The sequence below is a fragment of the Ceratotherium simum genome, chromosome 35, assembly GCF_057802395.1.
Source record: "Ceratotherium simum simum isolate JZ-2026a chromosome 35, ASM5780239v1, whole genome shotgun sequence".
NCBI lineage: Eukaryota > Metazoa > Chordata > Mammalia > Perissodactyla > Rhinocerotidae > Ceratotherium > Ceratotherium simum.
In genome coordinates this window covers 24,544,671-24,569,870 of record NC_141934.1, presented here as the reverse complement: position 1 = coordinate 24,569,870, position 25,200 = coordinate 24,544,671, and the positions used below count along the sequence as shown (strand labels likewise).

At 39.0% G+C, this 25,200-nt stretch overlaps 1 protein-coding gene across 8 annotated transcripts in view; it reads left to right on the top strand.

Annotated features, from left to right (window-relative positions):
* Positions 1-25,200, top strand: part of CLIP1 (CAP-Gly domain containing linker protein 1) — a 124,316-nt gene that overhangs the window by 82,622 nt on the left and 16,494 nt on the right. For all 8 annotated transcript variants that reach the window (XM_087423351.1, XM_087423348.1, XM_087423350.1 and 5 more), the window contains 3 exons: positions 1,030-1,146; positions 3,192-3,298; positions 8,184-8,304. In XM_087423351.1, the coding sequence (XP_087279477.1) occupies positions 1,030-1,146; positions 3,192-3,298; positions 8,184-8,304 (345 nt within the window). The remainder of the gene's footprint in view (positions 1-1,029; positions 1,147-3,191; positions 3,299-8,183; positions 8,305-25,200) is intronic.

The following is a 25,200-nucleotide window of genomic DNA, read 5'->3' as shown; positions in this document are numbered from 1 at the left end:
ATTTAATCGGTTGCTTGTATGTCTCAAGCTGTTTCTTACCACCCAAAAGGGCAGTTCTTTACTAAATGTCTAATTGCAATAGTCTCTCTCAATTAGAAAAAAGTATAAACTGTGAATAAAAAGGGTATGTTTTTTAATTTGAGGAATTTTCGTAAAAAAGTCAACTGTGTTTCTTAAAGGCTTAAGAACAATAGTAAAATGGGCACGTAATGAAATATCATATCTTCTGTTTGGCTTTTAACTGTTTCATTGTGCCTGTCCATTTGGAGTTGGAAGATTCTGGTGAAATTTCCATATAAGGAAGGTAGAATTCCCATAAGCTTTATTAGACCAAATGAAATTGTAAGTACCTAAAAAGATTTTAATTCATTTTTATGATTATTTTTTCTATCTTATCAGCTAAGGATTTGTTTCCAGATGCATATTATCTTTTTTATTCACAGCCATGTTTATATTCATTACCCACAGCTTCTCATATACCTTTCCATTCAATGCTTCTCATTAAACACTTGAGCCTTACGTTATAATTGCCCAAATAATTATTTTTTTATTGGAAAAATTCCCAACCTAAATTCTGAGTGATTTCAAAAGGCCCAAATTTGAAATAGCAAGAATAGTATTTTAAACTTATAACAATAAATAAGATTAAGAGAAAATTCAGCTCTGTAGGGATGTTACTCTTTATTATCACTGAACGGTTCTCTCAAACATAAGTCAGAATGGTGCGCATGACTGTCAGCTTAACTTCGAACTTGCATTGGAAGATGTAGGTTAATAGGGGTCTGAAAATATGCGAATTGCATATTACAGTTGGCTTACTGAAAAATGACATGAAAAGGGTCTGCAACTTTGTTCTACTTCAAAGTAAAGACCTTTCATGTCTTGGTCTGTTCATTCTGGCATCATCCTCTCTGTGTGATTCTGTAACCACACAGACACGGAGCGCTGCCTGAGCAGCACAGCCTGAGCGCTGCCTGATGGGGTTGGTGAGAGGTGTCCTCATTTCTCACAGTGCTTTCTTGTATTTAGGCTGCTCAAACAGCAGAAGATGCCATGCAGATAATGGAACAGATGACCAAAGAGAAGACTGAAACTCTAGCCTCCTTGGAGGATACCAGGCAAACAAATGAAAAACTACAGAATGAAGTAATCAGATTTAAATGGCTTTTTGTACAAAGGACAGCTTATCGACTTCATGGAATGTTTGATGACTAACTCAGGATTGTTTATTTTTGAACTGTGGCCTTACGCGGGTTTGATCTGCATTAGTGGAGGCGAATGTACACCAGAACCATGATAATATTAAATAAAGTGTATTACTTAATTGCTTATTTAGTAGGATCAACCTTTAAAAGAATGAGGGGAAAACCCTAATTGCATAGCTTTCTATGATATTGTTCAGTGACAGAACTAATGAGAGGCGGTACTGGTAACACTCTTTAGTTTTTGTATCTTTTATCTTAAATTGCATACATTTTGTTTCTCAGCTGTCTCCCAACTTTGAGCCACTGAATTCCATTCCTCAGCCCTGAGTTTGACGTAGGCCTTTTCTTGTCCTACTTCAGTACTGGTTCCCTTTTGTGTCATCTTGAATTAGTCACTTCTGGGTCTCAGACAAATTTGTGGTGTTAAGATAATTTTGACTCTGTCCAAAAGTAGCATTTCTCATTCTTGCACCCTTGTTTGATTCCCCTCCTCCCACCCTCCCAACTCATACCAACCCTTTCTTTCTTTGGAAAGCTGTTACCTAAATCCTAAGCAGATTGATTCACCGAAATAGTTATATGAAATTCTGTAGAACTTCAGAATGCTTTTTAAAGTGGTAGGCAGGTAAGACATTAATGAATTAAAGCAAGGGAGGGGACAGCCACATTGACTAGCTATTACAAAGACTGGGCCTTCTCAGTGTGGAGGGTCAAAGACTGAAATCTATAAAGATGTGAACATTTAAGATAATTACAGGGTAAATAAAACTTGATAAAGGGAGTACATTTATAGAACTGACAGTCCTAAGAGAAGACAACTTAAGCTGAAAATAAACATTAAGAAATCATAGATGATAGTCAAAATTAGAAGCTAAAGTAAATGAGAAGATTTTAGGGAATGTCTCTAACCTTTGAGGTTAGAATCAGAGAGAATTGTGTGCTTCTGTAACATACCCTTTAGTGTATTTGTTACAGCCAGACCACAAGACTCGGTGAATCATTTTTTGGACCCATTGTGATATTTTGTTTTTCTTGTTCTGTGACTCTGGAATGTTAGAGGGCATTGAAAGGAAGATGGTGGTGTTAAAACCAGCAAGACACTTTCTGGGACTCCTGACGGTTGGCATATGACATGGCAAAAGTATCTCTGGCTGTAGGAGATAACTACACAAGTCCCAGAAAGCCAGCATGGCACCGGGGCACACCCTATGTAATGGATAGCGCCTGTTGAGCTCCGGTCCTTGGTGGGGGCTCTGGACCTAGAACTCTAGCCACCTGCTGGGGCCTGTGGTTGGTTACATCCCCACTCATGCCAGTAATGTGTTTGGCTTTCCCACCGGGGGCCAGGCTCTGAGCTGGCTTCGTCCTCTGTGGGCAGATGATGGGGCTGAATGTGTGTGAGTGCCTTTCAGTCTCACTACATGGCTTTTTCCTTTTTGGATTGAAGTTCAGATGGATGGTTGAATCTCTTTGCCCATCTACAGATATTTTGATTCAAATAATTTTTGTCATGAGGACTATATAAATTTGGTACTGACATTGAAAAATATCCTAATTTATTAATCTATGAGGAAGGAAAGGGGTTTGTTTTCATTACAAAGGATAATCCTTGTTGATGTTATTCATGCCTTTGCAATTTATTTCATGTATTTTTTTTAAGATGGATCATACATGAATAGCAAGTACAATGATAAATATTGAGAAATGTACACAAGGGGAAAGAAAACTTTTAATTTATGTAGCAATTTAGTTTGACATTTTGGCCAGGTGTACAGGAGATTTCTGACTAAATGTAAGGGGGTGGTTTGCAGTTTATAATAGACTTAGTCATTTGTAATCTCTTCACCCGGGTGACTTGTTTTTCTTTTTGCAAGTGACTAATTTCACCTACTTTTTTAATGTGCATTTTCATGAATAATTTGTCTATCCAGTCATGTCATTGGAAAATGAAATAATTTCATCAAGTTTTTTCTCTTCGTCTTTAAGTTGGATACACTTAAAGAAAACAACTTGAAAAATGTGGAAGAGCTGAACAAATCAAAAGAACTTCTGACTGTAGAGAATCAAAAAATGGAAGAATTCAGGAAAGAAATGTAAGTTTACTTCCTTGGAGAAAAATTATGGAACTTATTTGAAAGTACAAAAGTGAAAACAATGCTAATTATTTAAAAACTACTTGACAAGTACATAAAGTAAAAAGTAATAGTCACCCTCCTGCCACTGAAATGCTATTGCATACCTGAGAAGTAACTACCCCTATAACCACTGTTAGGTTAGAACTATAGCTAAGTTGAAGGATCAAAATGAAATGTGTGCTGGCTGAGGAGTTTAGGATATTTGGGATTCAAATGTGACTTTGTGACTTTGTGAAAGTCACAGCCTTATGAAAATACAAGTGGAATCACAGTTTTTAAAAGTAGGATGCTTATGCGATAGCTAATCTTGACATTTGGAAACATCAGACTCTTTATTAATAAATTCCTCAAAACTCTTTCTATAAAAGAGAAAAGCATATCATTTTTGAGATGGTCAATAATCTTGATTTTAAGAGTAATCAAATCTTGCATGGAGATTAAATGAGCAGAATTTTGGAAGACCCTTTCTAATTAAGGCTTACCCATGAGTCTGCTGCCTAGATTTCAGGCAGACAGGCTGTCCGTGTTTCCTTTGTCGACACTGCCTTTCAAGTTTGGTTATTATAATTATTGTAGATTGTTATTTATCTGGCATTTTAAATGATAGTTACAGTGGAGGTTTCCTTTTGTTTATCTATTCTGAGAACTTATCTATTCACTGTATCAACTGTGTGAACCTAAAAGTTTCAAGTCAGTTAATCTGGTGAACATTTGAGTATGTCCTTCATGCTAGGTACAGTGAAGCTAGGAAGGATACAAAGATGAATTATATGTAGTTCCTGCCCTCCAAAGGTTTATATTATTTATTTCCAGTTCTGATCAAATAGATGAGATTCAAACAAAAACAAAAGCAGCAGTTCCAAACTGCCGTTCCTAAGTCACCATCCTTAGTACTATTTGTTGATCAAGCTTGGATTAAACTGGTATATGTGTAGTTCTTCTGAGAGTTCTTAAAATCCTCCTTAGATATAGTCTCATCTGAGCTACTCATGATGTGTGATGATTGATTCCTTCCTCAGTCTTAGTTCTAATGATTCTTCTCTAGATGATTGAACAGTTCCCAACAGTTCCGTTTACATCCACAGATTTATCAGTTTACAACTGTGATTATAGACATCAGGAGAGGCTTAAATTTCTTGACCTGCAAAAGCCAAATAACACAAATAGACAGTCATCACTGACGGGAAAAACAAATTCAGTATCAGTTCAGAGAGGGTGGGTTCAGTCACAGTTGAGGATTTTTTCCCCGTGGTACAAGTTGTTAAGCTAACCTGGAGCGTTTTGGAGCACTACGTTGACTTTAGTTCTTTTGTGTCACACAGGCAGCTGGTGAGGGAGGATCTGAGCAGCAGGAGAAGATTCCCTAACCAACCTCCCACTGCCATATTCCCGCCTCTGAGCTCTCTGGGCCTTACTAGGGTAATGCAGGGGGCAGGGCCAGAGTGGACCTAGCAAAGAGAGCTCTTGGGAGTTGCATACAATTCCTCTTCCTGCAGTACAACCTAGGAGACTCGTGTAATGGTCATTATGTTGGTCTGGTATTTAAGTGTTCAGCATCCTCAGTAAATCTGTCATGTTACCCACCCCCAGTTAGTATAGGATGGGTTCACCTCTATTAAGAGGTAAATTGTTTTTTTGCCCCCTTCTTTGAATGATCTCACTGAATAATAAAAGCTTAGCCTCATGCCTATGGACACAAAGGATTGGAGGCAAAAGACTGTGGCCTCTGCTGCTGTCCCTCTGACCTTGGCCTCTGTTCCTCCCTGGAGCTGCTTTCCTCAGGTTTCTGATCCCTGAGGGGAGTAGTTCAGGCAAGAAGGAACCAGACCACAGGGCAGACAGAGCCTGGGCCGCTTTTGATTCTCTACCTTTTTTCTGCCTTACCAGACCCAGAGGATCACGTCTTCTGTAACTCGATACACAGTGGCCAGGATTCTTAGTGGGAGGGAGGAACAGTGGGAAACACACCAGTGACAGACAACAGAGCTGGTGGAGGGAGCTATGAGGAGTAGGTAGAAAGATCCCCTGCCCCCAGTGACTCATTGTTCTCTGCCCTAGAATTGGCCAAATTTCAAGGACCATCTGATATAAATGTACCATGTAATGGGAACAGTGCTTCTCAAAACACAAAAAAACAGTCATTTTACTGTTCCTTAGTTCTTCAGTGCTCAAAGCTAGAGAGTAAGCAGCTGTTTTTCTGTGGTTTAGCGTGTATCTGGGGCTCTTCGTGTCCTCGAGAGCTTTTCTGGTGTTTCTCCTCACCTGACAGGACTGCAGTTCCTAGAAGAAAAGGGACACCAGTGTACACACTGAAGCTCTCATAGGAACCACCTCCTAGAGAATAGTGCCCTTGGCACTGGGAACCCAGCGCTGTAACCAAGGGTTCCTCTTCCTGTATGCTGCTTACTGCACTGGTTTTAGGAAAACCCTTGCTCCTATTTTCAGATGGAGAGAGAATAAAATGGTTTCTCTGTGGTGTATAATTTTAAATCTTAGGGAAAACCATATTAAGTAATCTAATTTTTGTCTTTACTTACCTGGCACAGTAATAAATCTAGAATATATTTAGCATGGTAATTAATAGATTTCTGATATATTCGTAAGTAGAATGTTTGCAAGGCAATATTAACAATATTTATGTTACCTCTCAGTTTTAAAACTGTGACAGTCTTGTTTCAAGATATCTTGTGTGGAAAGAAAAGTAGCTTAAAAAATTAGGAATATATTTGTAGATATTTTCAGAATTATTCCTTTGAGTATTTCCAGAAGTTGGGCTATTGGAGCCTCCTTCCTCTATGAAATGCATGTATCCATTATGCTCTAAAGAAAACCTGAAAGGTGTTTCTATATTCAAATGTCTATCTGCCAGTTTTAGCTACAGTTCTCTTGCTTCTGCAACTTACTGGCTTCATGATTTGGGGCAAATCTTTTCACTTCCCCAAGCTTCAGTTTTCTCATCTTTAAACTATAAATAATAGGGCCGGCCCCGTGGCTTAGCGGTTAAGTGCGTGCGCTCCAAGGCAGGCGGCCCGGGTTCGGATTCCGGGCGCGCACAGACGCACTGCTTCTCCGGCCATGCTGAGGCCGCGTCCCACATACAGCAACTAGAAGAATGTGCAACTATGACATACAACTATCGCCTGGGGCTTTAGGGGAAAAATAAATAAATAAAAATTAAAAAAAAAATAAATAAACTATAAATAATATTAGCCTCTTTGGGCTTTGAGGATTAAAGGAGAAAATGTATATGAAAGCATTTTGTAGATTTTAAAACATTGAATAAATGCTGTTGTTATAGATCAATACTTGAGGACATTTTGATATTTCTTTGAATCCTTGTTTTAATTTTCCTTACTGTGGGCTCTTAATAGAAATCAGGATTTAAAAAACTTTAGAAGATGAAAATTTTTATGAGAGAAAGAGCTGGATCACATACTTATCACTGACAGGCCATGCAAATGCTGAGACCAGACAGCCCCTAATGAAGGCAGTGATTGCCTGGGAATAAGTTGTTTGGCTGATGATGATTTCATCATAAGTAAAATCTTCCGATTTGTTAAGAGCTGATAGACTTTGGCCAGACGATGAACTTTAGCTGTAATGTGTATATGCGTGTGCATGTGTATATTTTAATCCATAATTAAAATAAAGGCTTCCAGCTTTGGAATGACTAATTACCTGAGGCTAAAATTTCCTCTCAGTTTTTCTTCACTTGCTAAACAAACATCTCTGGGAAAGAGAATTTTTGTGTAGATTTATTCCCCTAAATCTTCATAAGGTCATCCCAGTATGCATAGTATAGATGGATGGAGAATTAAAAATCAGAAAACTGAAGATGCCAAGCACTGCCACCCATTAGACAATTGAAATTAAAAATAGATGTGTTCATGCATCAGCAGATGGATTCATACCCAGATGACTTGATTCAGAATTCAGCCACGTATGACAGCTCACTAAATGGAGTTTAGCCAGCACAGACTTAAAATTCATAATTGCATCAAAGCCTTCTATGGCATAAAAACAAAATCCAATGATCAAATAAAATATTTTTAATATTTGCATGTAAAGGATAATAATTTGGGATGTATATTTTTGATTAATTTTAATAGTGGGAATATGTTTAATAAATATACTCACCCTGTTCACATTTTATATGCTGTTAGTCATGATATAGGTTAGCGGGCTATATTTTTATTTGCTGTTTTTAATTACAGATTAGCATTGTGGAAAGAATACAATCAAAATAGAACACTTGTTATGTAATTAGAAAACTGCATTTGCTTTGGGCATTTCACCTCGAGTTGTTCTAAAAATATACTCAGATTCACGCCAGCTCTTGACTCTGATAGATACTGGCAAATGGGGCCATTAGATTTTTATTTCTGCCAGAAAAAAACGGATTACAGATCTGTGCAGTTAGAACAGAGTGCCTTGGCAGCAAAGTAAATGACTTGATCAATGTAGTGAGTTTTAGTGCATTTTCTAAATGAGAATAGTCCTAAAGACAAGGAATACTGACCGTTTCATTCGTCACTTACTTTATAGTAACATTGCTTTTCTATGGGGAGCGTTTAGAAGTGGGGTAAGTGTGGGTGGTGAGAGGGTGGATGTAGTGTTTATTAGGTTTAAAAAAATGTAATAACTGTGGCTGGCAGTCCTCCTCCTGAGAGGTTAAAGCCATTTTTCCCCTCCTGCATGTAGATAATACTGTCTCCTGTTATTATAGATCCTATCAGGCACGTGACCCAGATATATTTTCCTCAGTGCTGTGAAGCTGGTTGTCTCCCACAGTTTCCTTGCCTGTCTTGTTTCTATGGTAACCCTGCACTCACTGTCCTTGCAGAGAAACCCTAAAGCAGGCAGCAGCTCAGAAGTCCCAGCAGCTTTCAGCGTTGCAAGAAGAGAACGTTAAACTTGCTGAAGAGCTGGGGAGAAGCAGGGACGAAATCACAAGTCATCAAAAGGTCAGTGGGCCTTGGGTGGGCATTCCTAGCTCTACTGTGCTGACGTCTGCTGCTGTTGGCAGGGCACTTGGAGGCTACTCAGAGATGTGCTCGATGTGCTCAGGTTGTTCCAAATGGGATGTCAAGTTACCTGTGTTATGTGTCTCCTTGTTTTCAAGCATCCTTCTATAGGACCTAGAGTAAGAGTGAGTTGACAGGTCCTTCAAAAAAAAAAAAAAACACTGAAAACTTGCAGCAAGTAGAAAATATCTTTATCAGATAATCTTACAGCAATGCATTTAAATGGAAAGGAACAATATTTTTTCTCTACTATTGCTTGGATTTCAAAATTATTTTTCTCTAAGGTTTTTTTTTTCTTTCATCAAAATTGGTTTTGAGGAAACAGATTCCAAGAATGTGGATTTGGTATGAGGGTTGGCAGCTGTTTTTAAATAGAACTCTGCTTTTCTTTAAATTAAAAAAAAATTTAAACATTTCCTAGTGGAAATGTGTATATATGTGTACTCATGTGCATTGATATATGGAATATGTGTTACACCTGGAATGACCCGTATGCTCACCACAACCCATTTGCTTCTGTATTTAAATTATAAAGGTTTCTGACAAATTTATTAAACACTGAAACAAAGCTGATTTTGAGTAATGCTTCATTCTGCTTTTTATTCTTTAACAGTTAAATCAAGTGTTAGGTTGTTATTCACATCTGACCTCAGAGCAGAGGCTCAAAATGACATTTTTAAGAGAATTTTAGCATGTAGTCATTAATTCTTGCATTGTACTTCAAGAGAAAAACATTTTTTTCCCCCAGCATATTTTGCAAATGTTAATTCTCATTTGGCATGGAGTAATTTGGGGTAATTGTATGGAATACCCATTGACATGGTGCGGTTTGTGGTGAAAGCACTTCTTAGAGAGTTGATTTTAGACTTGGAAGTCTTCATTACTGCTTTCCACATTTTCTTACTTCGTGAAAGAGAGGCACATCTCTCCAGACTTTAGGGTGGTGATGATGCTGTTGGTGAGAGTAGCTCACATTATTATTGGCTCTTACTATGTTCCAGGCACAAATAAATGATAGCTATCATCTCACTTAATCTTTACAATTATTCTAGGAGACAGCACTATCGTTATCCCCATTTGTAAAAGAGGGAACAGAAGCACAAAGAAGGTGGTAATTTGCTCAACCACATTCAGCTAATAGTGTCATGAGATGTTGGTCGTCTTCTGATTTGGGTCAGGAAGAGAATCAAAGTGGGTTGACTTAAACAGAGTCACTGCATTCTCCTCTGATCCGCATGTGAGATATTGGAGTTCATGAAAAATGGAAGCTCTTTGACCAGATGAGGTTCTTTTTTTCCTGGCACAAACAAGAGCGTCTAAAATGTTGGGTAGCTCTCTCATCAGTGTGTCTGTAAGAATTTACAGGAGAAGGATCTTGGCTAAGTGCTAAGTCTGTTCATCTCCTTTTATCTCATTTCATTAAACATCTCTGGGAGAGAGAGTGGATTCCATAAATGGGAGCAACACTCAGAGATCATCCTCTCTTCTGATGTTGTGACCCTAACTCTACTGTTGATTACATTTCTGTTTCCGTCGCTCAGACCGGAAAGGATTCAGAAGGAAGCGTTATCACTCTTTGGGCAGAGGTTTTCAGGGCTCCTCTCCATCCTCCAGCTCTCTCTCTTTTGCATATTGGGATTTGAATTACCTTCCTTTTGAAAAGGTTTTATGACTAGAAACTTGAGAATCAGTGACCGAAGGGTGTTAGAGAACAGTACCTGCAAGAAAGAAGGAAGAAAGTGACTTCCCTTCAAAAAATGGGGTTGTTGTGCCCCTTATAGTAGTGTTTCACTCAGAAGAGGGAAACTGTGGGTGTGAACGAAAACATAGGCTTGGATGATAGAGATTGTTAAAAATGATATAGATTACCAAGAAAGATTACATGTAATTCTCTCCTTGATATAAATATATTTCAAAAGAGTGGAGAGGGCCGGCCCTGTGGCTTAGCGGTTAAGTGCGCGCACTCCGCTGCTGGCGGCCCGGGTTCAGATCCCGGGCGTGCACCGACGCACCGCTTCTCTGGCCATGCTGAGGCCGAGTCCCACATACAGCAACTAGAAGGATGTGCAGCTATGACATACAACTACCTACTGGGGCTTTGGGGGGAAAATAAAGAAATAAATAAAATCTTTAAAAAAAAAAAAAATGTGGCGAGAATCACCCATTTAAAATAACTTAGAAGCAACCTTAGTTTAAAAAAGACTGATTAATTCGTTGAGCTCTATTACTCTTAGTGTATAATCTCCAAGAATCTAGAGGACTGTTTACTTCCATAAAATTACAGATTTTTACTTCGTTACTTTTTACAGTTGAGCCAAACTATCGATCAGCTATGTTCAGAAATATACTACAGAGCCGCAGTGTTTGGCAGAAACCCTAGTTTTTAAAAAAAGAATTTTAATTGTAGTGCTATAGAAATATTTAGTGTTTTATTCTAAAATTGAGACAGCAGAGGCTAGATTGACCTGGGAGAGAGAAATACTGACCTAGGACCCAAGTTCTATCTGATTCCTTTATGTAGTAGCACCATAATTCACTGAACATTTACTGAGCTGGCTGCTTGTGTTTCACAGAATCGTCACAACATACCTCTGAGATAGTGATATTATTTTGTAGACGAGGAAGCTGAGGCTCAAAAGTGAAATGACTTGCCAAAGGCATGCAGCTAGACAGTGGGGAGCCAAGATCTGAACTCGCGTCTGATTGACTTGGAAGCGCGTTTCCCTGCTACTCTCCTGTATTGAGAATAAAACTTACTTCTACTTACTTCATAGTTATTGTTGTTAAGATAAAAAAAATACCCATGAGCTAGGATTGTGGTAGATGGGGTCAGACAGTGCTATAAAAATGCACTCTCTACTAGTATTTTTTTTCTGCCTCATATTTGTTTTGCTTAGAAAATCCAAGACATCTCAGAATCTGTTCTGCATCTTAAGGATCTCACTGGGATTACTGGCTAAGGATTTTTGCTTCCTTGAGAAGCTCCCTTCATGATGAGGGCCGTTTTATTTCCTGTTTGTCATTTGGAAGTGAGGTTATTTATTGAAATAAAAGAATCCCTGCTTCCCTGTGACAGTGGTTTTGTAGAACATTCTCTCTGTTTATCATCACTTTAAAAAGATAATGTAGGGGCCAGCCCAGTGGCGCAAGCAGTTAAGTGCGCGCACGCCGCTGTGGCAGCCCAGGGTTCGCAGGTTTGGATCCCGGGCGCGCACCGATGCACTGCTTGGCAAGCCATGCTGTGGCAGTGTCCCATATAAAGTGGAGGAAGATGGGCATGGATGTTAGCCCAGGGCCAGTCTTCCTCAGCAAAAAAAGAGGAGGATTGGCAGATGTTAGCACAGGGCTGATCTCCTTCTAAAAAAAAAAAAAAAAAAAGATAATGTAGGAAATTCTAAATTAAGAGAGTTAATAACAAGCAGGACTAGTTGGTTGAAGATGGAGAGTGATAATAGTTCTGTTCTTCGTTAGAAACCCCCATTTGACTTGACTGACAAGTGGGCATCATGTGCCCCTCTAAAGGAAGTATTTTACCAATTGAAAGGGCTCACCTATTTGCTTACAGTCCTTGAGAAAAGAGCTGGCAAAGCCAGAAACAGAACCCACACGTGTACGTTCTTTGTTGTCTGCTCTCCCTATCTGACATTCTCCTTTCTAATGAAAATTAAGTCACCTTTCCCAAGTGGGATTTTTCATTTTAAGGGGAAAAGGGGGGCAACAACCAGGATCAGTTAGGATTGTGAGAGGCAGAAGTGTTTGATTTATCTGGCGTCAACAATGGCAGAAATCTTTATAAAATGTCGTATAGAGGGCCTTGTCTTTTAAAAGAGAATATATAAGATTGAACCATATGAAATTGCTATTGGTTCTGGAATTTCATATGGTTCAACCTAATAGTTAACATAACTTACCTTTTCTTGATAACTGATGATTAGGAAGATTGTTCTTATAATTGCTATTGACTCTTCACTCTTACATTCAGTCTCCTGCCTGGTGGCCTGACTGGTTTCATGCTGCTTTAGGTTGGCTGTGTATATGTGTTAAAATACACATAACATAAAATTTTCTGTTTTGACCATTTTACAGTGTACTATTCAGTGGCATTTAGAACATTCACAGTATTGTGCAACCATCACTTCTGTCTAGTTCCAGAACATTTTCATCACCTCAAAAGGAAACCCTATACCCATTTAAGCAGTCACTCCCCATTGCCCCTCCTCCTGGCATCCAGCAACCACTAATCTGCTTTCTGTCTCTATGGATTTGCCTATTCTGGATAGTTCATATAAGTGGAATCATACAGTATGTGACCTTTTGTGTCTGGCTTCTTTCACTTAGCATCATGTTTTCAAGGTTCATCCATGTTGTAGCAAGTGTCAGTGCTTCATTCCTTTTCCTGGCTGAATAGTATTTTATTGAATGGATGATAACATATTGCTTATCCATTTGCTTCAGGTGTTTATGTCTCCTTTCTCCATTCAGACTGTCACCTGTCCTGATGTCTGCGTCCCTGCCTATAGCCGCTACCTCTAATTGCTACTGTGGATCTTTTGTGGGTTGGAAAACCTTTCTTGTTTCCTCAAAAGCCATTCTAAATCTTGCCACACTGTTTACGCTTACGGCCCTATCTTCTCCTTTTCTTTTCTTTTTTTTTTTTCCTGAGGAAGATCAACCCTGAGCTAACATCCCTGCTAATCCTCCTCTTTTTGCTGAGGAAGACCAGCTCTGAGCTAACCTCTATTGCCAATCCTCCTCTCTTTTTTTTTTTTCCCCAAAGCCCCAGTAGATAGTTGTATGTCACAGTTGCACATCCTTCTAGTTGCTGTATGTGGGACGCGGCCTCAGCATGGCCGGACAAGCAATGCGTCGGTGCACGCCCGGGACCCGAACCCGGGCCACCAGTAGCCGAGCGCGTGCGCACTTAACCGCTAAGCCACGGGGCCGGCCCTCTTCTCCTTTTCTTTACTTCCAAACTTTTAAAAAGAGTGATCTGTTTTCTGCCTTTATTTTTCACCTCCCATTTCCTTCCCCGTCCCGTGCAGTTTGTTTTTTGCCACCACTAGTGCAGTGCTGAAATGAGTCTTGCTGGAGTCGTCACTTTCCCGTGATTGCACAGGTGCATGGCTGCCTTCCGTCCTCTGTGAGCATTTGGCACCACCACCTCCTACATTCTTGACTTTCCTCTTTTGACTTCTTCTACCCTATTTGCTCATGTTTCTCCTGCATCTCCTGCCACACCTGGTCACTTACCATTCACTTGTCTGCTTTTACATCTTTTTTTCTCCCTTCCTCATTTGGTGAACTTTTCCTCATGGTTAGAGCTCCACCCTAGATGTCATCATGTCTCATCTCAAAGTCAGCTGCTTCCTTCTCTGTGTTCATGTAGCAGTCTCTACAGTTCTCTATTTGTAACACTTAGAACATTATATTGTGGTCATTTCTTATGCTTGTCTCTCCACGCAGGCTGTGAGATAGTAGGAATCATAGAGCACAATATGTAGGTTTGAATGAATGGATGGATGAATGGGTGATGAAGTGAGTATCTTGTTTTTAGCCGAGGCCTCAGGTCCTGTTTTGCAGAATAAGATGCAGAGGCTCTGTGACTACTCTTTCTGCTTTCTTACGTGATTCCAGTTATTTCTAGTTTCGTAGCTTTGTTGCAGAGTTGTGGTTCCAAAAGCGTGATCACCGAATGAGCGGTGCATTTGCTGCGTGTGGATGGTAGAAATATACAGTGCGGATTCAGGCCACGCAGTTTCAAGATTAATGGAAATGATGCAGGACGTTATTTATTTTCATAGGGAAGACTAAAAATAATCATAATAATGTGAGTTTTTCTATAGACATAGTCACCTTAGGTAGTCACTTTTGAAATGTCTGATTTAGCATTCCCAAATTTCACGTGTATTCCTCCTTGTAAGGACTGTAGATACACTGAGCTGTCACTATGGGAACAGTGCTGATTTCCCACTGCTTATTTGCAAAATGAGGTTACAGTTTGCTTGTGGAAACTGGACAGAGATTAGATGACTCAGTATTTCATCAACAGTTCTTCCTGACAGAGGTTATAGCAGATGTTGTATACAAAAAACTGGATTTATCATCTAAATTGATCCATGAATAATTGCCTGCCTTTTAAATAAGGCTGAATTCCCAGACATGAATGTTTAGAACAGGAATGCTGTTTTTAGCTTGTCATGTTTTATTTGGGAAAAATGGTGATCATCAGCCATTATCATTTTCATCTGGGCTTGGGGGACTTCTGGGCAGGTAGGGCTGAGTGAAGCTGGATCACAGGCTCTCTCTCAATACCTAATGAGATGAACACACTTTTTTGATTGTTAAAAAATGTCTCCAGGAGAATCCAACAAAGCCAATCAGCTTCATGCTATAAATGTTAAAATTGACAGTTAAGAAAAGAAACAAAGTTGTGGTTTGGCTGTGTTCACAAGTAAGAGAAGAAAACAAATAACAAAATCCTGAGAATTCTCTTTCTAATTCTCCCCATCCCCTTGCCCAATCCACTTGGGAGAAAATTAGACTGAAAAGGTGAGTAGACAGCCTGGGGAAAAATCAAGGAAAAATCTTTGAGGCTAGAAACTCTCTTCTATGATCTCAGGATTCTACCAGAGGCAGGAAAAACTGCTAGTTGTCATTGTCCATCACTCATCTAGCCAACAAAGAATGGCTTAAGTGGGAGTGGGTGGGGTTTTCTGTCAAGTGATAATAAGTCCACAGGTAGGCAGTGCAGGTGAGTCCAGCCACTCAAGAATGTCCTCAGAGAACCCTGTTCTTCCTTTCTGCTCTGCTGCTATCCTTAGCATGTAGTTTTCATCCTCTTGATCACTGATGGCTGTTGTACCTCCGGGCATTGCAGAGCCTTCCAGGAGGGAACGGGGGAGGGACATGGTTGGGAAGGGCAGAGGGATTCTCTTCATATGGTTTTGTCTTTTAATTTGGAGAGGAAAGTTCAGATCTCCGTAATAGTTTCACATAACTACCTCCAACTGTAGATGAGGCTGGGTTCCCATCTCTAGGAAGGGAAGTTAACAGAGGAGGTGAGAGTAGATGTTAAAAGATCCAATTTGGGGGCCGGCCCAGTGGCACAGCGGTTAAGTGTGCGTGCTCCGCTGCAGCGGCCCAGGGTTCGGATCCTGGGCGTGTACCGACACACCACTTGTCAAGCCATGCTGTGGTGGCATCCCATATAAAGTGGAGGAAGATGGGCATGGATGTTAGCCCACGGCCAGTCTTCCTCAGCAAAAAAAAAAAAAAAAAGAATTGGCAGATGTTAGCTCAGGGCTGATCTTCCTCACACACACATACACACAAAGATCCAATTTGTAGTATCTGCCTAAGGCTGAAACCTGAGGACATGCCCCTGTGGGAATAGGATTACATCTGTTCAGATGGAGTGAATGAGATACAGGACATCAAAAGAAAAATCTCAGAAAAGAGACCTCCAACAGATTCTATACATTGCCTTAGCAGCACTCTCTCCATCCTTGCCCCAGGGCTTTTTGGCTAAGGATGGCATAATGATATTTCGGTCAATGAGGGACCGCATATATGATGGTTGTCCCGTAAGATTAGTACCATCTAGGTTTGTGTAAGTACACTCTATGTTGTTCACACAAGGACGACGTTGCCCAGCGACACAGTTCTCAGAGTGTATCCCTGTTGTTAAGCAATGCACAACTGTATAGACTACAATGCCTGCTTTTTCAGTTGTAGCTTAGAGATGAAGATTAAAGGTCTCAGATAAAGTAGGAAGGATATAAGGGAAAATTCATTTACATTCCACGTGAGCAAATAGAAGATCTAGGTAGAGTTGCCCATAGTAAGATGAACACCTGAACACATATCGTACCAAAAGAGGAAAAAGGAAAAGAAAGGAACACAGGAATCCAGAGAAAGATGAGAAATTCAGGTGGTGAGAAAACACTGCCCAAAGTAAAATATTGCTTTGTGCTATATAAAAATATAAGTGATTTAAATACAACAACTGTTCAAAGAGAAGATGTTAAAATGGCACAAGTTGAAACAGAGAGTGAAGAGTTAAGGAAACAAATTGAAGACCAAAACCACAGCATATCAGAATTACTAAATAAATCAGAAACAGAAAGGAACTTAAGGAACGTTTCCAAAAAATATAAAGGAAAAGCTTGAGCTAGTCATAATATATAAAGAAGAAAACATTCAAAAGATACTAAGGAATTAAAGTGAAGGAAGAACTGAATTGCAGACGAGGAGGTCATGGTCGGGTGTGTGGACACCCAGTCAGGGAACCCAGAGGGAGAAATTGGTCCAAAGCAGTTAACACCCAAAATTACTCTGGTTATTATTGAAATTCAAGAATACAGAATTCTTCAGGGGCCTAGGCAGAAAAAGGAGATTCCTTATAAAAAAGGTAAAGGACCAACCCACTCACTGCAGCCACATTCAGTGCGAGAAAACTCTGGTGCACTGTTTCCAAAGTTCTGAGGGACAGAAAATATGATCAGGAGCATCATATCCAGGTAGTTATTCAGGTAAGAAGACAGACAGATGTCTTCAAAAATGTAAGTAGCTGAGCATCTGTGAGTCCTTCTGGAAAGTAGCTATTTGATGATATAATCCGGCCAAGCAAGAGATGAGTCACCGTACAGGAGTTGGCTAAAGAGGAACTGTGTCGAGAGGGCTGGTGGTGAGCGCTAAATCCAGGTAAACAGACGACTGAGCTGACAGCCTAGGGAATTACAGATACAGACAGAATTGTGTTTTTAACTTTTTATTTGGAAATTACTTCAAACTTTGCAAAAGTTGTAAATATAGAACACAGAATGCTTTGCTTGTAAACTCTAAGGACTTGTTTTTACCTAACCTCAGTGCAGTTATCAAATTCAAGAGGTTAAACACTATTACCTAATGTACAGGCCATCTTCCTGTTTAGACAGTTGTCCCAGTAACATCCTTTATAGCTGTTTTTTCCTAGTTCAGGATCCACTCCAGGATCATGCATTCCATTCATTGAGATGCCGTGTCTCTTCAGTCTTCTTTAATCTGGAATGGTTCCTCTGCCTTTCTTTGTCTTTTATGACTTGACTCTTTTGGAAAGAACAGGCCAGTTATGTTATATGAAATCCTTCATTTTGGGTTTGTCTGATGTTTCATCATGATGGCTTCAGGTTACACATTTTTAGTAGGAAGACTATATAAATGATACTGTATCCTCCTGGCAGGATGTTGCTTTATCCCATTATTGGTGATGTTAATTTTGTTCATTTGGTGAATGTAAGTTTAAAACATTAGAAAGGTAAAAAGAAAAAAAAAAGGAAAAAAGGTAGAAAAATATACAGAGAGAATATGATTAACAAAATTTGGGGTGGTGGGGTTGAAGGAAAGTTGAAGTGTGCAAACTTCTCCATCTTTTATATCAGGATGATGTTTGATATTGTCTAAAGTTAAAATTAATTTATGCCTAAGAAAATGATGTTAACCTCTTTTATAAAAAATATTTTACTTAAAAATTTTACAAAATAAATACATAATATAAACCTAGTGGGAGCTCTTAGAATGGAATATATCTTTGTGGTAAAGAACATTTTTCTGCCTTCAACCAATTTCTTTTGTTTACTTCAATTTTTCTTTCTCCTGTTAAATTCAAGTAAAATTAAATTTACTTCCCCCCCCACCCCCCCACCCCCATCTATCTTTCTTGCTCTATACACATGGAGATGTCTGGCATGTCATTCAGCTAACGTTAATTATAGTAGAATTAGTCTACCATAAAATTCCATTCAGTTTTTCCATTCACTTAATATTCATGAGTGGTAAAATTGGGGAAATTTTTTCCTCCTTTTAAAAAAGTTTTCTATATTGCTGAATTTTCTAAAAAAGAACATGTGTCATTTTAACAAAAATAATAAAGTAATTATTCTTTTAAAAAATAACAGTTTTATCTACAACTTAGCAATTGCTGAAGGCAAAACCTCTGATTTGTTTGGGTTCTGCAGGAATCTTCCTTTCACCCAGTTAAGGATTTTCAAGCATTACGTTTAGGAAATAGGCCAAGGGATACGTTCAGTTGCTGAGGTCTTTTTACATCCTGCATATTCTCTTTCTGCATATTTTAAGTTTCTCGTTTGAGACATTCCTCTAGACTTCACAGTCTCTAAACTACTCTAGCTTTTGAGGGATTTGTGCAAAGCCACTTCCTAGCACTGAGATGCCATCCAGTCTATAAATAACTGCCAGAGGGTCTACGCCAAAGGGTGTGGGTCTCGTCCGGTTTTCTTCTGTGTAGTTAAGGATGCTTGGAGCTGGACAGAGGATGCACTGTAACTGACTAAAGATGCTAGCAGTCTTATGGGAAGAGTAGCTGTTGTCTTTTCAGCAACCAGGAGTAAAAATTAAAGACTAATTTGATATGTGTGCACTGTATGAAGAACTACTTCAAATTTATTGGCCTCACTCAGTCACAGTCCCCTATGGCCCTATGGCCACACCATCAACAGCATTCTTATAATTCCCCCCCCACAAAGCCCCAGTAGATAGTTGTATGTCATAGCTGCACATCCTTCTAGTTGCTGTATGTGGGACGTGGCCTCAGCATAGCTGGACAAGTGGTGCGCCAGTGCGTGCCCGGGATCCGAACCCAGGCCGCCAGCAGCGGAGCGCGCGCACTTAACCGCCAAGCCACGGGGCCGGCCCAACAGCATTCTTGATAAGGACAGTGATACCTGTGTGTGTATTTGAAGTTGTAAATATATTCATATGTATATTTACTTACATAATTCATATACGTATTCATATAAACTCAAACTAGTCTCCAAGGCCTGCCGTATTCCTGTGCCTTTTCTAAGAACTTATGGTGGTGACTTAATGCGTACTGTTGCAGGTCAAGTTCCCTGGGAGGGAGGCTGAGAGAGTGTTTAATGTGCATAATGTTTATTAAGGTGTGCCCTTGGGACAGCACCTGTGGAAAGGAGGGGAAGGAAGCAGGACTGGGCAGAGCAAGAAGTTGAGCCATGATGCGGGCCCATTAAGGCCTTGACTGACCCCATGGGGAGCTCTGGAGCTGGAGTGGCCCTTGAAATTTGTCTCAAGTTGGACTAGATGGCCAGTGTCTTTATAATCCCATATTGAGCAGTCATTGGAAGTGGTCCATCCTGTGAAGGGGCTGTGACTATAGCAGAGGTGGCTCTGCAGCAGTGATCCCTGAAGAGGCTGACAGCAGGCTCTCTGCAAACAGCATTCCCAGAAGCTGGGTACAAGGTCTGGCTTGAAAGTGTGGTCTAGGCAGCACTTCACTGTGTCCATCCCACCCTCCTTTCTTCTCTGAAAGGACTTTTCCACAGAAATTACTAAATCCCCCTCTTCCTTTTTTCCCCATTACCTTCTTCACTTCTAAGAACAGAAGTCTGTCTGTCTGTGTGTGGGAGGCGAGACAAGAAATCCTCGGGCACAGGGGATGTGAATGTGTTTTGTGCTGTCAAGGTAGAGCTGCTATTTTGGACCTCAGAACACTTGCTTAGAAAATAGACTGAAATAGCCCAGATGTGAACCGTCTCACTGGGGAAATCAGAGAGAAAAGAACTGGCTTAGCATTGGCTTGCTTAGACTACTTGAACAGAGAATTCATTCTGAGAGAATGCTAGCTTCCAACTCATAACTCATTGAGAGCACCAGCTTTCTGACTAGTTGATAGATTTGTTTGCCAACACATAGTTATTGAGTGCCTACTATGTGCCTGCCAGTGTTCCAGAAATGGAGGAGATGACAGTGAGCAAAACAACAGAAAATCGCTACTCCTCTCTGAAGATTTTTATTTAGGTGGTTTTTACTGAGCCTACAAAAGCAGGAGTTGTGTGTAATGACTTTGAACTTCAACACGTCCTTTTTTTTTTTTTTTGTGAGGAGGATCAGCCCTGAGCTAACATCCATGCCAATCCTCCTCTTTTTGCTGAGGAAGACCAGCCCTGAGCTAACATCTATTGCCAATCCTCCTCCTTTTTCTCCCCAAAGCCCCAGTAGATAGGTGTATGTCACAGTTGCACATCCTTCTAGTTGCCGTATGTGGGATGCGGCCTCAGCATGGTCAGACGAGCGGTGCGTTGGTGCGCGCCCGGGATCCAAACCCGGGCTACCAGTAGTGGAGCGCGCGCACTTAACCGCTAAGCCACGGGACCGGCCCCCAACACATCCTTCATTTCACCCGAGCTAGTATTTTTCTTAGCTTAAATGATAGATTTAAAGCAAATTACCCACCTTGTTTATTTATAAAGCAGTTTTGTGGATAAATGAACTCTTTAAGATTTTCTGCTCCAGTGTTCCCCAGACTATGATAATTTGTACACTATCTGCACTGTAATATTATTTTCTTAATATTTTTCTTTAAAGTAACCCTCCCCTTTTTGCAATCTTTTATTATGAAAAATTTCAAGCATACACAGAAGCAGAGTGAGCAGTGCAATGAAGCCACGTGTATCCAACTCCAAAAGCAGTCAGTTCGCGCAACTCCCACTCACTATCCACCCTGTCATGGATTATTTTGAAGCAAATCCTAGATATCCTATCATTTCATCTGTAAATATTTTTGTATCTCTAAAAAATAAGAATTATTTATTCCTTTTAAACTGTAATGTTATTTTTAAATTAGAAATATCATATATTTGTAACATGAAACAATGCAAGTATGTGTCATTTCAAAGTTATTACTCCTCCCATTGTCGTTTCATTGAGGCAACATTATAAATGGTTTGGTGTATCTTTCCATTCTGTTCTTCATGTGCTCAACAGCATATACAAATGCATATATACATTCAGTTTTCATTTTTTACAAAAGTTATGTTGTACAAATTACTCAAACTTGCTTTTTTTCCCCCAAAGTCACACTTATTAAGGTATAATTTACAGAAAATAAACTTCACCCTTCATAGGTGTATAGTTTGGTTAGTTTTGACATATATATATAGTCATATAACTTACCTCATAATCAAGATTTCCTTCACCCCAAAAAGTTCTCTCGTACTCCTTTATAGTCAATTATCTCTTAATCCCTAAAAACCATTTATCTCTTTTATGGCCCTGTAGTTATGCCTTTTCTAGTTAGGTAACATAAATGGAATCAAAATAGTACATACCAATAAAATATTGGCAAATTGAATCTAGCAATGTATAAAAAGAATTATGTACCATGACCAAGTGAGATTTTTCCAAGATATGCAAGACTGGCTCAACATTCAAAAATCAAATTGATATAATCCATCACATCAACAGACTAAAGAAAAAAATCATGTGATCATATCAATAGATGCAGAAAAAGCATTTGAAAAAAATTCAACACCCATTCATGATAAAATCTCTCAGCAAACTAGGAATAGAGGGGAACTTGCTCAATTTGATAAAGAATATCTACAAAAAACCTACAGCTAACATACTTAAGGGTGAGAAACTCACAGCTTTCCCTTTAAGATTAAGAACAATTCAAGGATGTCCCTTCTCACCACTGCTTTTCAACATCATACTGCTAGTCCTTCCTAATGCCTTAAGACAAGAAAAGGAAATAAAAGGTATACATATTGAGAAGGAAGAAATAAAACTGTCTTTTGTTTGCAGATGACATGACGTAGAAAATCTGAAAGAATTGACAAAAAAACTTCTGGAACTAATAAGTGGTTATAGCAAGATTGCAGGATACAAGGTTTAATATACAAAAGTCAATCTGTTTCTTATATACCAGCAATGAACAAGTGGAATTTGAAATTAAAAAACATAATACCATTTACATTAGTGCCCCCAATAATGAAATAGTATAAATCTAACAAAATATCTATCTAAGGAAAACTACAAAACTCTGATGAATGAAATCAAAGAACTAAATAAATGGAGAGATATTCCATGTTCGTGGATAGAAAGACTCAATATTGTCAAGATGTTGGTTCTTCCCAACATGGCGTATAGATTTAACAATTCCAATCAAAATCCCAGTAAGTTATTTTGTGGATATTGACAAACTGATTCTAAAATTTATATGGAGAGGCAAAAGACCCCAAATAACTAACCCGATATTGAAGGAAAAAAAGAAAATTGAAGGACTTATACTACCCATCTTCAACACTTAGTATAAAGCTAAGATAATCAATACAGTGTGATATTGGCCAAAGAATGGACAAATATGTCAATGTAACAGAATGGAGAGCTTAGAAATAAACCCATATAAATATAGGCAACTGATCATTGACGAAAGAGAAAGGCAATACAATGGAGCAAAAGTCGTCTTTTCAACAAATGGTGCTGGAACAACTGGACATCCGCATGCAAAAAAGTGAATCTAGACACAAATATTATACCTTCACAAAAATTAGGGCAAAATGGATCATAGACCTAAATATAAAATGCAAAACTATAAAACTCATAGAAAATAGGAGAAAACCTGGATGACCTTGGGTATGACTTTTTAGATAAAACACCAGAGGCATGATCCATAAAAGAAAGAATTTATAAGCTAGACTTTATTAAAATTAAAACTTCTGGGGCTGGCCCAGTGGTATAGTGGTTAAGTTCACGCTTTGGCAGCCCAGGGTTTGCAGGTTCAGATTCTGGGCGCAGACCTATGCACCACTCATCAAGCCATGCTGTGGTGGTGTCCCATATACAAAGTAGAGGAAGAGTGGCACAGATGTTAGCTCAGGGACCATCTTCTTTAAGCAAAAAGAGGAAGATTGGCAACAGATGTTAGCTCAGGGTGAATCTTTCTCACCAGACGAAACACTTCTGCTCTGTGAAAGACAATGTCAAAAGAGAATGAGAAGACAAGCCACTGATTGGGAGAAAATATTTACAAAAGATACAACTGATAAAGGACTGTTACCCAAAGTATACAAAGAACTCTTAAATCTCAACAATAAGAAAATGAATAGCTCAATTAAAAAATAGACAAAAGACCTGAACAGATACCTCACTAAGGAAGATATGTAGGTGGCAAGTAAGCATATGAAAAGATGCCCAACATCATGTGTCATTAGGGAATTGTAAAATTAACAATGAGATACTACTACACACCTATTAGAATGGCCAAAATCCAAAACACTGACAACACCAAATGCTGGTGAAGATGTCAAGCAACAGGAACTCTCATTCATTGCTGGTGGGAATGCAAAATGGTACAGCTGCTCTGGAAGACAGTTCAGCAGTTTCTTACAAAACTAAATATATTCTTACCATATGATCCAGCAATCATGCTTCTTGGTATTTACCCAAATGAATTGAAAACTTATGTCCACACAAGATCCTGTGCTTGGATGTTTATTACACATTTACTCACAATTGACAAAACTTGGAGGCAACCAAGATGTTCTTCAGTAGGTGAGTGGATAAATAAATTGTAGTACATCCAGATGATGGAATATTATTCAGTGCCAAAAAGAAATGAGCTACCAAGCCATGAAAGACATGGAGGAACTTTAAATGCATGTTACTAAGTGAAAGAAGCCAATTTGAAAAGGTTGCATACTGTATGGTTTCAACTATGTGACATTCTGGAAAAGGCAAAACTATGGAGACACTAAAAAGGTAAATGGTTATCAGGGGTAGGGGGAGAGAGTAATGAATAGGGAGTGTACCAATGATTTTTAGGGCAGTGAAACTATTCTGTACAATACTACAATGGTGGATACATGTCTTGATACATTTGTCAAAACCCATAGAATGTACCACACCAAGAGTGAACCTAATGTAGACTATGGACTTGGGGTGATAATGATGTGTCAATGTAGGCTCATTGATTGTAACAAATGTGGGACATTGATAGTGGGAGAGGTTGTTGGGGAGGCAGGGGGTATGTGGGAAATCTCTGTACTTTCTGCTCAATTTTGGTGTAACCCTACACTGCTCTAAAAGATAAAATTTATTAATTGAAAAAAGTATATAACCTTACCCATAATAACATTAAGTGTAAATGGATTAAACACTGATTAAAAGGCAGAGATTGACAGAATGAATTTTTAAAAAACATAATCGAACTATGTGCTGTCTGTAAGAGAGACAGTTTAGATTCAGAGAGACAAGTGGGTTGCAAGTAAAAGAATGGAGCAAGATATACCATGCAAACAGTAACCAAAAACGAGCTGGAGTGGCTATGCTAATGTCAGACAAAATAGACTTTTAAGACAAAAATTGTTCCTAGAGACAGAAGGACATTTTATAATAGAAAGGTCAATCCATCCAGAAAATATAACAATTATAAATATATGTACATCTAATAACAGCCTCAAAATACATGAAGCAAAAACTGACAGAATTAAAGAAAGAAGTAGACAATTCAACAATAATAGCTGGAGACTTCAATACCCTATTTCAGTAATGGACAGAACAACTAGACAGAAGATCAATAAGGAAACAGAAGACTTGAATAACACTATAAATCAGCTAGACCTAGCAGTCATCTATAGAGCATTCCACCCAAGAACAGCAGAATACACATTCTTGTCAAGTGTACATGGAACACTTTCCAGGATAGATCATATGTTAGGTCATAAAGCAGGTCTCAATAAATTTAAAAGGCTTGAAATCATGCAAAGTATGTTTTCTGACCACAATGGAATGAAACTAGAAATCATAACACAAGTGTCTCAAGTGTCGTTTTAATTTGCATTTCCTTGATGACCATTGATGTTGAGCATCTTTTCATGTGCTTAGTGGCCTTCTTTATCTCTTCTGTGGTCAAATGTCTGTTGAGATCTTTGCCCATTTTTTAATTTGGTTGTTTGTCTACACATTATTGAGTTGTGAGAGTTCTTAGTATAGTCCGGATACAAGTTCTTTATCAGGATGTGTTTTGCAAGTGTTTTCTCT